The sequence below is a fragment of the Xylocopa sonorina genome, chromosome 8, assembly GCF_050948175.1.
Source record: "Xylocopa sonorina isolate GNS202 chromosome 8, iyXylSono1_principal, whole genome shotgun sequence".
NCBI lineage: Eukaryota > Metazoa > Arthropoda > Insecta > Hymenoptera > Apidae > Xylocopa > Xylocopa sonorina.
Genome location: NC_135200.1, coordinates 11,121,444 through 11,136,514, shown reverse-complemented (window position 1 = coordinate 11,136,514; position 15,071 = coordinate 11,121,444). Strand labels below are relative to the sequence as shown.

General features: G+C 51.9%; 1 protein-coding gene across 1 annotated transcript in view; it reads right to left on the bottom strand.

Moving 5' to 3' along the window:
- Positions 1–11,124, bottom strand: part of Mthl1 (adhesion G-protein coupled receptor methuselah-like 1) — a 131,228-nt gene extending 120,104 nt beyond the window's left edge. The window contains exons 1-3 of the mRNA XM_076899959.1: positions 10,559–11,124; positions 8,506–8,778; positions 5,774–6,009 (exon numbers count right to left, since the gene is read on the bottom strand). Of these exons, the coding sequence (XP_076756074.1) occupies positions 5,774–6,009; positions 8,506–8,778; positions 10,559–11,085 (1,036 nt within the window). The 5' untranslated portion in view covers positions 11,086–11,124. The remainder of the gene's footprint in view (positions 1–5,773; positions 6,010–8,505; positions 8,779–10,558) is intronic.
- Positions 11,125–15,071: the final 3,947 nt, after the last annotated feature.

The following is a 15,071-nucleotide window of genomic DNA, read 5'->3' as shown; positions in this document are numbered from 1 at the left end:
GTTTCTTTAAGATTATCCTGAACTACGTTCAAAAATCAAACTCAACAGTGTACAAGATTTGTAAGATTAATCAGTAATAGCTCGTGATAATTTCATTTACAGTTAAACGCGTGGCGCAACACTAATAGCAACTAATGCACCCTCTTTCTTCAGGCATCGATCCTCGCCCATCCCACCCTATAAATCTCGAGCGAAACAATTACTTCGATTATCTCCCCCGCGCGACTTTGAAACGTAACCAGTGTTCGAGACAGGGGGACACGGAAAGGGTTTCCCTTTACACCCTCGCGAAGAAGGGGCAGACGAACGATAAGCAAACGGCAAAGAGCGCGTGTACCAGGGTAGGTATGGCGAGTGGCAGGTTGGTATGAAAAAGAGCGTTGTCGTCACGGAACACGAAATTCACCGCTCGTGCCATGCTATTTAAAGTTAATTAACCGAGCCCATTAATCACAGCCCAAGAGGAAACGGGTCTGACGTCGAAAGAAAGCGACCTACGATAACGGCTTGCGTAGAGTGTCGCTACACGATTCCAATGTATCTAATCTTTTAATTAACCACGATCTCTGAATGGAAATAGACTAAATGGACAGCTCTGGCGTTCGTTACTTTCTTCTGGAGTTCTATCGAGATGTTCGAAGAAGCGTTCGCCACCTGCTGAAATAAATTCTCTCCGGCTCGGTTGTAATTGGTTCTGGGAAACGATATCGTTCGCCACGTTCTGCTCGAACGATTACAGTTTTGGTAAAGCAATCTGTTGCGATGGGCATAAAAGGGTTCGTTGTTGATGATTGGGCGAAGGGTACAATAAGCCGCACAGTGCTGGCCACGCGATCGACTTGTGGAAATTATAATGGGGCACGCTCTCTGTACTCTTCTGATTACTTTTTGTATACCCCAGACGTACAAAAGGTTCCTCTGTGTTTCGCATTTTGTTCAATCGCGTAACTCGCGCGGGCTGTAATTAAATAACAGCGAAGAAACGATGCGAGGGTACCAGGCGCGAATAATAAACAAAGTAATCTCGCGAATAAATTTCTTTTTCTACGCGGACGAAGATTCTTGGAACCGCGGAGACGAGCGGCGTAAAAAGAGCTGTCGAGGGGTCGTCATCTGGAAGGAATAAATACCCGGGTGGTGCACGGAGTGGAAATCGAACCGCCTGCAGACGAGCCGGAGGACGAGGTTCGAACAAAAATCCGTGACTTTTCGTCGACGGTGCACGGTTTTTGTCGTCATTAAATTCGAGCGGATATCGCCAGGCGTCACCGCGAGGGTGACTTTCTTTCCTCGTACGAGCGGAGATTATGGATCCACGTTCTCTCCACGGATGAGTTGGTGCGGAAAAAACTGAGACGGCTGCACGTTTTTCGACGCTGGCTCGATGGACGATCATGGAGCCAGGGAACCAGTTCCTCGTAAATGAGACTACCGTGCATTAGAAGCTGGGCTACGGCCAAACCGGAGAACTTTCGGTACTCGTTAGTATTCATTACTAACAGACGGAAGGCCATCCAATCTCTGGTAATTTTATATTAAATTCACGAAAAAATTGAAATCTGAGGCGCCAAAGAAGGATTAAGACAGATCGGAGGATCAAGCGTTCGACAAATTTCTTTACGCGAGGCATTAGAAAACATCAGTAGCGAAAATCCACGTCAGCGACACGAGCGAGTTCAAAGTTGCGTAGAGCAACTAGGGGTTAAGGTTAACAGTGCGAGCGAGTAACGCGTCTAAACGCGGAGTCGAGCAAAAATGGAAACCGGCGTACTCGTCCGGAATATGCTATCGACGGCTGTGCACCGTAAAGGGGCATTGGTAGTTTATGGAAGTCTCGGTCAAAGTCACGGCGGAACGATGTCGGGTCAGGGTGTTTTCCCAGAAAGGCGTAGAACGGTACACGCGATGGGAAGAAACGCAGGCGCCTCGCATCCTCCCCGCAGTTCTCCGTAGAAGCGGAGACGAAACGGAATGACGCAGCCCCGCGCGATTCCCTCGAGCGTAGCGATGCAACGGGCATGGCGAAGCGCGCGACTCGTAATTGTTCGTGGGATATCGAAGCTCGCGAATCGATTAGAAAGGAATTACGACAGAGTGCCGCGACGATTGTTCGCGAAGGCCGAGTCACGCCTCGACGACGCGCGCCGGAAGAAGAGAGTTTCCATGAAGTCATCGAGGCCCCAGACGCGACAGATATTCGCAAGGTCGAAAGTAATTAAAAGTGAATCGAGCTACGAGCCACGGGTGGTGAGAGTCAGGCCACGGCGGAGCGTGCGCAATTAAAGCGTTACGAGACGAACGCGTATCCCCTCGTGCGACGAATGTTTCAATGGAATAAAGTCGCCCGCGACCGTCTCGAGATAATGTAACATTTCTTCTCGTCTTACATAGTTTTTATTTCACTCTTTATCGATCGATTTAACTGTGCTGCGGTCGTTCCAAGTTATTTTCGACGCGACTGTGCTCTCGTTACCAATGTTAATTAATCTGTATAATGCAAGCAAAACTCCTAGCTCCATTTTATCCCAAATTACAATGTTAAAGTGGAGCAATTGCAACAGTAATTATTAACTTCATGGAAACTGCCACGTATTTCACGGATCATTTACGACGCTCAAGTCGGCACATCCGACACCTTCAACCTTCGTCCGAGAGGATCGAAGGTCCCGCGCGTATCATCGCACGCAGCCCGCATGCGTCAGAGGACACGCACGCGCGTTGTCCGGCGGCGTTTCTGAATCGCGTCGCAACGGGGTCGAAAAAACGGCGAAACCAGTCCGCGCAATCGCTGCGACCGCATACCGGCACCGAGCGTCGACTAAAACGCAGAAAAACTGCCGGTAGTCGCAGGAACGGGCCGTTACTCGACGCAACGTCGCGGCAAAGCCATCGAGTCGCTAACGGTTCGGCTCTGCGAACAATAACCGCCGCGTCGACGTTTTCCTACGATCCACGAGGACTGCCAGCGAGCAGAGGAATAAAAAAAGAAACACGAAGAAAGCAAAAAGGCGCTCGCGTTACCGTTAGCGTCGCGATGAAATTCCTGCGTCGAGCGAACCAGCGTCACGGTAGCGCGTTGAATTCTGCCGCCGCGTGCACGCCTCGTAACCGGAGAACCGGAGGCAGCTACGCGTCCGCACGCGTTCGAACTTGAGCGCGAAGAAAACCGCGCTTACCAGCGACGAAACACGCCCGCTGCGTCATTCTTTTTCCTCTCGCGTTCGATCATCCTTCGAGGTTCGCGTTACGCAAAAACGGTAACACCGTATACCCTCGCGGCGGCGTAAAACGAGCAGCGTTCGCGGTGCGCGTGGAATTTCACCGCGCAAACAGGTATCGTGGAACGAGGAAGCCAACTTCCGGGAACTCGAGTAACGATCGGAAAAATAAATTGCCGCTCTCGTCGTTGATTAAAACACGCGTCCACGCTGGTTACCTGTGGCTCTCGACTCAGAAGCGGGACATTATGGACTCCAGCAATCGATCTGCACGCTAATCGAAGCGATCGAACTCGACGAACGAGGGACACGGTGAAGAAACGAAATCACGATCGCGAAGAGATTCGAGTCCAGGCACGCCCGTCGATTTAAGGAGCGTACAAATTCCCGTCTAGAAATTATTCTACTCGCGAAACCCCCAGGGAGGAGAAGTTTACAGTCTGAGGGGGGCAGAAACTAGATTTCATCGGGCGAACATGTAATTGAGTTGAATTTTTAACCGGCCACTGTTGCCGTCGTCTCGCGGTCGGTACCTGAAAGACGACCGAACTAATCGAATTAAAAACGCTCATGAATTTTAATACTTCCGCCGCGGCCGGCGAAATGAGCACGACGGTAAGCGACTCGCGTCTCTGGTCAATCGTCAAGAAGGGACGGTTGAATTTTCGTTCCCGATACGTTTCGTATACGATACTCCTTCTCAAAACGTTTCTTCGTACAAAATATTTGAAAAGATCGTTCTCTCGTGGAACTCAACAAGACAGATCGTCGCAGAAACGACCGAATTTCACCAAACTTGCGCAACTCCTTTATTGCAATACGTGCAGTGCTATTCTCAGCATTTTCGAGAGTGTTTCGCAGAGATTTAAAATTAGTTACCCATTTCTTTGATCGTCCGTTCGATTCTTAATTTGTTTATGCCGCGATAAAATGAATATCGGAAGCAATATAACCAGACACGATTGTGCAACCGCGAGAGGAAAACATCGCGTACGACGGTCACGATTGAGACGGCCGTGTTATCGATCCCTCGAATCTCAAATCCAGCCGCGGTTCCATTAGAACCGTGCTAGGCGGGTAAAACGGAACTGACGGTGACAGCGTCGTTACAACTCGTGAACGCGCTTCCAAAACAGTCGCCACTCCGACCATTAGCCTGGCCTGAACGAACTTGCGACGTCGCTCCCATTTACCTCGAACGGGCCAAACAAATTCACCGGAGAACTGTGTCGATACAATAAACTTCCGCTTTCGTAAGAGGCTCCCGAACAGAAGTTACCGATAAGACCACCGCGGTGAGGAAAACTTTCGTGGAAGACGGCCACGACGGTGGAACGAGGAGGAAAAACATCTGGAAGTAACCCGTGGAGAGTACGATTCTGGGTCATCCGGCGCGTTCCACTTTCTCCTCTCGCCGCGTTTCATCCGCACGGGTCCACGTGAAAACGAGAGAGAGCCTCGAATCGCCTCGAGTTCTCTTCCTCGCATGGTAAACGTTCCTCGGGGAGGCTCGCGGGAGATAAGGTAAAAATGCTTTCACTCGATCCGCGGGACAAACAGTGGCGAGAAACGGGCGGACACGGTTGGGACCCGTTGGAGATTGAACCGCGCGAAGGGATCGCGAGTTACACGGGGAGAAGAAATACGCTCCATGCAAATTAACCGATTGCCCGCGCCACGGGCAGCGTAATTACGAAGGTCGGCGCGAAAAAGGTCGGCTGGGAAGCGGTAACGGCGAGGAACGAGAGCGCGGATGCAAATAAGCGTCGTTGGACACCGGGATCGCGAACGGGCCGCGTACATCGGGGGTAATCGATTCTCGCGATCGAAGCTTTGCCGAGGGATTAGCCGCGATTATCCGAATAATTAGCCAGGACGATACCAAGGGGTATGCTCGGTGGAAATACGGCAAATAAAGCTTGCTGCCGGACGATTCGAATTCCATCGGTGTGCATTTGCTCGCATAGCTGCTGGTCCCGATTGTTTCCCCGTTTCACGGGCAAAAATTCGTTACGGCCGGACGGGAACGAACCGGCGCGCGATTCGAGGAAGCAACGGAACACCAGGTTCTCGATTAATTTCACGAGAAATCGGCCGCCGTTCCGCGCGATCGCGCTTCGAATGATTAACGATGATTGCCCCGGGGTTTTTCCGTCCTGGAAGACGTCGAGGACCGGAGCATTCGAAGCGTAGAACGCGGCGCGCGGCCATTTCGTCCGATCTCCATCGTTCTAACTCAATCTTTTTAGCTGAGAAACTTTCTTCTTCGCGTGCTAGGTTATCTTAGTACAGGATCGTTTTGCAGAATCCGCACTCCATAAAATTCAGCGATATTTCTTGCGATTATTCTGAAATTCCAAAAGTTTCCAAGCGCGGCTGGAATTGCGGGCAATCTCGCGAGGCATCGCGCGGCTACACGGCGATTCTGTATCGCCGCGATTCGTTACGATCTAATCTGACGGCGATAAAGTCGAGAGGGTCCCGCGGGACGGTAACGACACGGTCGAAGAGCCGCGGTGTCGCCGAGGGAAGAACGATAGAACAAGATGACTCACCGAGCGCCTTGCAGGTTCCACCGTGAAGAGAATCGCTGGCCAGCTGAATGATAGCCATGAGGAGATCGCCGAGCATCAGACAGGTGACATGATAAGTCTGGCAGCGCCAGTGCAGTACGTGATGAGAGGCTGGCAGCAGCCAACCGGCGGCCAGCGTCGCTGCCAGGAACACCGCGCTAATGATGAAGCCCACGGGGTACAGCGTGAATCTGATGTCCGCCGCCTGCATCACCGGTCTGAAGCATTCCCAGGGAAACAATTTCTTTTATTAATATTACATCGTGCATCGTTGTTGCTTGCTATCAGAAAGAATAATTCGTGTGCGAGGTTCAGCAATTTTCTTATTGCATTCGATCGTTGTTCTCATTATGATAGCATTGTAGCCGTTGCAAGTATCGAGCTCGTGCGCGCCATTGCAACAACTCTCGATCGACCTTGCGACGCTGCGCTGACGGACAGAGTGTATTTCGACATACATATATTTGAATATAACAGACGAATGCATAAAGCTTCGAGACAGTTTATACTCCGGCGAGCAAACACGATACGCTGGTAGTATCGTTTAAACAAACGCGCGAAATGAATCCCCGTCGAAACGTATTTTAATCGCCGCTGGCCTGCGTCTAAAGCTACGAAGACGCTAAGAGGCGTCCTGTTCGTTCCGCGGTGCGCGCGATTCGTCTCTCGATTCTCGAATTTCGACGCGAATCCACGACCCATATTCGCTTTGGAGTAGAGCAAACCGGGCGAGTGAAAGTCACGGAGAAATCGTTTCGCCAATTTTCGAGAGACGATTCTCGGCTTCCTCGATCACGTAGCCAACGCGTTCCACCGGCGAGCTCGAACAAAAACTTCCCAGCTAATCGACACGCGCATAGTCACGCATGGCGGACGCATCGCGATAGATGGACACGATGCTCGCGTCGCGTACGACGCGTGGACGATGCGTCGCGCTTTCTACGCGTAGGCATTCGTTGACCACCTTTCATCGATCCACCTTCTACCAGCGATCGCCAGGAAACGCGGGACAAACGTGGGCCAACGACGATCGCCTTCGATTTCGAATAAAACATCGCGACCTGGCAGAGGCTTCCAAAGAGTTTACGCGTTGTAAACGGTCGTGTTCGTCGAGTTGCTTTGCAAATTGAACGCGAAACCCGTGCGCGAATACGTTTTCCCTGTGCAATTTTCGGGTCCCCTGTAAAGAGGGACCATTCCCGTTGCAAGGGGGTCGCATCCACGGTGGCAAGTCCAAAAACGCGGCTACGCAGTCCCGAGCAAAGAGAATTGGTAACGTCGAACGCGAACACGTCGGAAATTTATGCAAAGAATTCTGTTTTCGAACTCGCCTCCTGTATTTCTAACGCTCGCTATAAATCCAAACGAGCTCTTCTCTCTCTATCTCTCTCTATCTCTCTCTCGCGCGCATTTTGGAAGTAGGTTTCTTCCATTCATTGCCAATTGAATTTTCATTCTGTGATAATAAACGATTTTCAGATGAATTTGTACGTAACACGTTGATAAACGTTATATATCACGACTTTAAAGTGTGTTGATAGTACAAGATATATTTATTTTAGTTTTTATCCGGTAGCCACTGCGGAATACGTATTTTGATTCGCTTTCTCGCGTAATGGTACGCAAAGTGGCTGTCCGTCTGCTCCCGCTCGATTTACCATTCCGACCGCTAGACAGGTCGAAAGTGATGTAGTTTCAAGAAGAGTATCTGAACGCAGACACGCTGAGGTCACGTCTAAAATTGCGTGGAAGAAAACGGAAGGCAGCCGGCAGGGTTTTCCTTTCGTCATCGATACGGCGGCCCGTCTCGGGAGCGTCTCAGCGTGGATCATCTCGAACGGAAACGCGACCACGGGTGACGCGACGCGTCGCGGATATGACCTAGAAATTCCTCGAAAGGGGAGTGAAAGTGAGGTGGCGGTCGAGGACTTTTTTCTCGGCTGCTCGAAGCCGAACTTACCGCCGCAGCCGTGCAATTAAGTCGTACGGATAAATCCGGATCGTGACGGTCGATATTGGGCCGTGAAAAAAAGTCGATTCGAGCTCCCAAGTGGGACGCCGATCCGGCTCGAGATCCCTCTCGAGACCCACCAACACTGACTGAATCGACTGATCGCCGATCGATCGGGAATAGAATTTGATTGAATCGAGGAAAGAAAAGAAACGAGCGAAGCGGTAACCTCGATTCACGGTTCTGACGTATCGAGCGTAAATAGAAGGAGAGCAGCATTGTGTGCATCTGCGATGCGATGTTCTCGCGGCTACGTTTCGCGATTCGTTTTCATTTGCTCCCATCGAAATAGGAGAACGCGCGGGCGAGTTTAAACGGCGCTGTTACGTTACTTTAATTTCGTTTAACGAAGTAAACCGCGTTTCGTCGAGTAGAACGCTCGTTCGAGGGAACAACGCTAACGAGTGGAAATCAGAGTGCAACGCTGGCGAACAAGTGGAAAAATAGTAAAACATCGACGCGTGTGGTTACGTAAATAGGATACGTATCCAAAGTCGCCAGTGGCGAGGAGCGTTGCGCTTACTTCGTGCTAGTTGTTTTTCTTTCGAATTCTTTGAAGAAGAAAAATCTCTCTACAGTTTTCTTCCCGTGTTGAACGAGATTTAAAGAGAAAAAAGAAAGAAGAACGAGTTGTACGAACGATTCTTTATAAATTTCATACATTGCACACGTACGGCAGGTGTGTAGAAAAGTTGGAGCTCACCTTTGCGCCGCGTGCTCGGCGCACGCAAAGACCTTGGCCACATGGTTCAGCTCTTTGATCCTCTCGACGCAGAACTGGCCAGCAGGTAAGGCGACCCCGTCGATTTTCAGGCCGCCATCGGGCAGCAACAAGGCATCCTTCGTATCGCCTAAAATCGTAAAGTTGTCGGAACGAGGACAGGTAGGGAAGCCGGGGACCACGTCGATGGTAAAACTCGCGTTTGGCAATAAAGGCGTCGGAGTTGCGGCTTCCTTCAGCTGAACGCAGGCTTGTCTGTAAATTTAACAGTTGTTCCTCCCATTAAAAATAGCAACAGTAAAAAGTATTCAAACTCTCCCGCATCTCTCCTCTCGTTTTCCTTTGTTACTCGTTACCGAAAAAAACACGCGAATAAAACGCGAAGAAATTTCGCAGTCCGCGCGCGCGATTTCTGCTCCGTGCATTTCGAAAGCATCGGGCGCAGAACGCGGCCGAAGAAAAAGGGAAATTGCTAGCGTTTCTAGGCGAATGATTAATGGCGCGGTAGGAGTGTTTAGATAAGATGAAATTGAGGTGAAAGGATCGGATGGTGAACGTATGCTCGTTTGGTGTTAAACAGTGATGATTCAGAGAGGTATTCATAAGTTCTTATTAGGTAATGGAGTAAGTAAGCTGGGCTTGGGTCGTGTGGCTCGAATCGTTTGTTTCGGAGTAGAAAGCCTCTCTTTGGAAAGAGAGTACTATTTACTCAAAGCGATTGACCCGGAAACCTATATTATTCCTCGCGTCACGATGCCACGCGAGTTCGTTCGCGTTCACGGTCCGCTACGACCGCTTAAAAATCTCGTTTCTCCATCGTCCACTTTAAAATCCGCGATTCATCTAATGCCAGCGTTCGATGGATCCGCTGGGAAGCGTGGTAGATAAATAAAAAAAGCTCGAGTCACGATTCACGGTTTGGCCTGAAACGCAGAAGCGGGATACTCGGAATTTTTGAGGACTCCATGAGCAATGTTCGACGCGAACGAAACCAGCGGGACCGTAGGAGACTGGAGAAGGGAGGACGGGACGAGGAGCCGAACCACGAGGTGGAAAAGGAAAGAAAGGAAGGTGGATATATCGTATCGCAAGAATTTATCTAGGAAACGCGGTGCCCGGGCACGTAGAATGCCAACAAAGTCCATGGAACGCCCAAGCCTCGACGATTGGGAGCGCGATTAAAACGGAGCCTGGCATTTTTTGTTTACCGAACCGTCACGCTCCCATCGCAAACATCGCTTTTCCAAGGGAAAACGCGGCCGGACATTCGATCATTTATTTCTCTCGTTTTTTTCTCCCCGAGGGTTCGCGTCAAACGACAACCGGGTGCCTCTCAATAAAAATACACCCGCGACACGGCCGGACCGATGGATCTATCTGTAACAGACCGAACGATTACGGTTACCACCAACAAAACTAGCCGCCGTTGTTCCTTTGAAGTTCGATGCTGCGCTGTTCGACTACGAATCACTTTCGGATATCTGTCCGCGAAGGAACATCGATCCCACCGGGCAACCCTTCCAAATTATGCAACTCGTTCGGATACGAGCTCGATCGTACGAATTCGGTCGAGCCTAGGTGGTTTTTTAAACACGGACGCATTTACGGTCTGTAACGGTGGGTATTAAAAACCCTAGTACGCCCGCGGTGTAAACACCGAGGCTCTACTCTCGCTTTATGACCGTTCGTAAATGGAAATCAAATGTACGGTGGTATCGGACGTGGCGTACGCTACACGGGTCACCTTATTGCGGACGTTACGAAAGTTTCGACCTAGCCAATTGTTCGCCGTTGCATCGACCATTAGCTTTCTCCATTATACTTTCGATTACTTAATGCGTCACCGATGCTATCTCCAATTCAAATACCCCGGAATGGTAAAAAGGCCGGAAAGAGAGCCGCGATCGATGTTTATCAAGACACCCTCGGAATATCTGGGTCGTCAACCTCCCCCTTATCATCGTATGAGTCAGATAAACGACCCGCGGGACCTATCACCCGAACACCTCTCCTAAGAAGATACCCGGGAACTCACATTTCCTCGGAGAACGCCGCGTAATTCCCGCAGCACTGTTTCACGTGCGGCCTCATAGTGGCGGCTGCCTGGCTTCCCTCCATTTTTTTCTGCACGCAGACGAGCAAAGCGTTCGAATCGGCGCAATACTCGCCAGGCTCGATGCTGTCGTAAGTGTGGGTGTCGAGTATCGCGTTCCCGTTGTCCAACAGCACGAACGGGTTCGTCTTCCTGTAGGGCACGAAGGTCAACTCCAAGTTGTCCCCGCACTCGGGCTTCTTGCCCGGCACGATGTTCCATTCCGCGGGCGGGCTGTCCAGGGTGCTGCTCAACGACGGTGAATAGATGAACGGCTTCCATTCGTTGCCTGTCGCCTCGCAACGGGTCCTCGTGTCCGTCTCGCTGTGCGACTCTTTCACCAGCTCCTCCTTGTAACGACAACACTTGAGGATCGTCGGTCTCGGCCTGGAGGACTCGTTCCTCGGCTCGCCTAACGTCAGTACCGCGGGCGTCCAGAGGATCGCGGCGAGCAAGCAGATCGCCTTCATGGCGAACGGTTTTCGGAGTGTATTACGAAACGCGCCAAGTGGAAGCGGACGATCGAGTCAGACACGGGACATCACACGAAGGATTCACGTTGCGCGATTGATATCTGCCTCGGATGATTCGAGAGTAAGGGGGTGTTCAAGGGTGGCACGAACAACTGAATCACTGTTCCCGACGAAGGTAACGCGAAGTAACACGGTGAACGTCCACTGACAAACACTCGACGATCTTAGGATACGGGAGAATCGAAAGCCGCACGGTGTTTATAAACAGCGCGCGAACGTTTCCTTTGGCAATTCGCAGCGTGTAACGTAAGAAACAGCGTTCGCGTCTAAATTCCGTACGACGAGAATAAACGAAGAGTAGAGCTGGGTAAAGCGCGTGGATTTTGGCGCGTCTCGAGATGCTCGCTCGGGCTCGAAATCCGACGTGACCCACTCGCTCGAAGGTTTCGGAGTTACTGAAGCAGGCTAACCACGCGACCGCCTCTCGAGCCACCGGCGGCAGCGTGGCTCGTTGCTGCGCGCGCAGCCTTTCGCCGCTCCCGCCCTTATTCAACCACCTAGCCTCCTTCTTTCTTCGCGACACGCCGGGGTGAGTTCGCGCGGGCCACGTGCTCGCTCCCACTACGAGCCGGCTTCCTTGCCGGAAGTGCAACGGTACCTTGCGTGAACCTCTCTGTTATTCCGTGGGAAACCAGCCCGCCGCCACCCCACCGACGCTTTTCGATCCTTCCCAAGTCGGTTTCCCTGCGATTCAGTTCGTTCAGACGCGATGCGCAAATTTATGTGAGACTGTTTCACGCGCGGAGAGCTAATTGAATCGGCGCGGCAAGTTTCCACTGTTCGTCGATGACCCCGAACTGTTTCGAGCGTATCTACAACCATCGCGATGCCTGGCGTTTCACTTCGCTCGACTCTCTGTAACCGCGATGCGAATTAAACGAGTTGGACGTTTCGAAGCTCTTTCACGTGGCTATCGCGCGCGAAGTAATGAGAAGAATCTGGAAATTTCGCACGACGATAGGCTTGGTTGAGGCGGGCACGGATCCGAAGAGAATCGCTCGAGCGAATCTGAACGTGGCCGCGCGTCGCTTCCGGGAAGATACAATGGTCGAGGCGGAATCTGTGAGAAAATATACAGCGCCGCCCTTGCGTTCATTATTATTGACAGAATAAATACAGCAGGAGCGCGGCGAGGCATCGGGAAATTACCATCTCCGCCTATGTATTTTCAGAGCGCGAACTTCCTGGCCGTGGCCGATGCATCGTGGTGTGCCCGTGGATCGTCCGATCGCGTGCAGGTCGTCGACGATAATGACCGCGAATCAAGGTAACAGTACGCAAGATCAAGACCATAAACCATCCTCGGAGGCTGGCTACGAGGAGGCCGTCGCTTGCCAGGAAGCACACTTTCCGCGTATCGCTCCGCTGCTCGTTCGGGTAATTTATGGTCGCGTTACGTTCGCGCGAGATTAACCGCGTATCGTTCGATCCCGTTCGACGTAGCTAAATCGACGGCCGGACGGTGATCTGCGCACCGTCTTTCGATCGCGTTACACCCGGCCATTTCCCTGAATCCTGCTATTTCATCGATTTCTTCGAGGAAATCTTCCCCCTCGTCGTGTTACCGGGAGAATGAAAAGAAATCACCGCGCAGCATGGCGCGATGTTTTGTAATTACAGGGCCGAGCAGCGTTCCAAGTATAACATTGCGAAACATTTTTTCGTGGAATTTCGCACGGCGAACTGGTTATCGACGTGGTCGTGGCTCGTGACGCGAGTACCAGATACTTGGGGCGAAGTTTCCTCGAGCGTTCGATGAAACACGATCGAAAATTGATTCGCGCGAGGATGGTTCCAGCACGGTAGGAGAGGAAGAAGGCTCTTGGGACGAGCGAAATCCGCTCGGACGGCCACTTTTTACCCCCGGTCCACCGTCGAAGGAATGAACAAGGCGCTGTGTTCGGAGCCGACAAGCGGAAACGCTTTAAAAGTTTCGGACGGCGCCAATTAAACTTCTTCGCCATTTCCGCGAGGCGAAAATTGGGAATTTATGTCGGGGCCGCGGTGCGACTGGCGGCGGGCGGTGTGTCTGCGAAATTTTGTCAATTAAAGTGTCCTTAACGTGGCCGGGAACGAGCGGCGCTAGGCCGAGGAAAAACGACGGAGGAGGACAGCAGCGAAGCAAAGGAACGAAAAAAAAAAAAAAAAAAAAAAGAAAGGAAGAAGGGGAATTGTTTGTCGCTGGTCCAGCGACGCAGCGGTTGGCTCGGTTTTTTCCGCCTTAATGCGAAGCTTATAGCGAAATTAGGGGCGGAGATGTATGCCGCAATTACGCGGCTGTCCCCTGCCGGCTGAAATATCGCCAGCGCCGCTCGAACCAGGCGCAATCGGGTTCCTCTCTGGCCGATAAAATCGTTTTTCAAATTTCGTACGAACGCGGGGCACACGGTCGTGGTGCACCCAGCCGGGTCCGCGAATCGGCGCGCGCGCGCGCGTGTCGCGCCCGGCTAATAGCGAGCCGTGGAATTCGAAGCAGCGCTGGCACGCGTAAATCACGAGGAACCGGGTACGAATCTCTCCCTGGTACGCTATCTCTCTATCCCCTTGTCTGGCGTTCCGCGTCCCGATGCAACGCGTGCACGCACACGTTAATAGGGTTGGACGCGGGAGCGCACGCGTGCACCGGCACGTCCCTAAACGTAATACAGATTTTATCTACCCCCGCAGACGGGCGCTTGGCGGTGCCGGTGGGCTGTCTACGCGGCAGAAGGGCACAGGCCAGACGGTTTGCGATCCAACGTTGCTCGGACAATTTCGAAATCCGCCGGAATCATTGCTCGATCGACCGTTACTCATTAAGGGAGTCGGGGCCGCGCCTCTGCGATCGTATCTCGAAAATAATGCGCTCCGGGGGCGGCCACCGATAATGCATCGAGCCACCCCACATCCACCCTCGACCGTTATTTTCTCGTTTATGAATTGCAAAAGCTCGGACGGCCGTTCGCCCGGTTTTGTTTCGCTAATTGAACGGTGAAATAATGAAACGAACCGGGGCGGAGGGGCTGGGGGAGAAGGAAGACGCGTGGCGCTCGTTGCCGGCGCCCCGCGAAATATTTTGGCGCCTCGCCGTGGATACCGCGTCGGCGATGATTATGGCGGTTTATGCGGCGCCGCGGTCTCGTCGAGTTCCGACTAACGCGCGGATACAGCCGTGTATTTATATGGCACCGCGGAAATGGTGTTTAAACGGCACGCGTGATTTTGCCATCGTTTCGTTTCAACCCGTTCGCGTCCCGCCGTTCTAACATTTACATACATAAAAATATCCGAGTTCGATCTGTACTTTATTATTTATCGCTGTTGCGCGTTCACGGGTCCGGACGGGGTACGAAGAAAAAAAAGAAAGGACGCGCACCCATAAATAACGTCCGCTTTATAGAAATAAACAGGCTGATATATCTGCGCAATATTTAAGCCCGTGTAAGAATGCGAAACACGTACAAGAAGCGTTGCACAAAAAAAGGGGTAAACGGTAGGCAATAAAGTTAGTCATGCGGCAGGGCCGGCGATAACGTCGTTCGATTATGTACGTCGCGATGCAGTAAAAGTCGCTTCCTCGTCGGCCGTGCAAAGGTTACGCCGGGGGTCCCGCGAGCTAATCTCGAGGCTCGTAAATACGAGGACCCATGGGAGCCGCGTCGTCGATCATAGGCGATCCCGAAACAGGGGCCAACCGGGGAAATTAACACGGTTCTTGTCGAAGGAACGGCTCGTCGTCTACTCTGCCGAGATAATGGTCCAGCGCAAAATGGCTCGATCTTGTCCGTGTTTTATCCGAGCCCATCTATATTAGCTACGCGTACCGTCGCGTGCAGTTAATTGCACCCGTTGCCAGATAAGCGTGCTTTACGGCTGGCAATTTTTTTTCCTTCCACGCCTGTCATGTACGATCGTACGATCCGTCGATGATACAACTTGGCGAG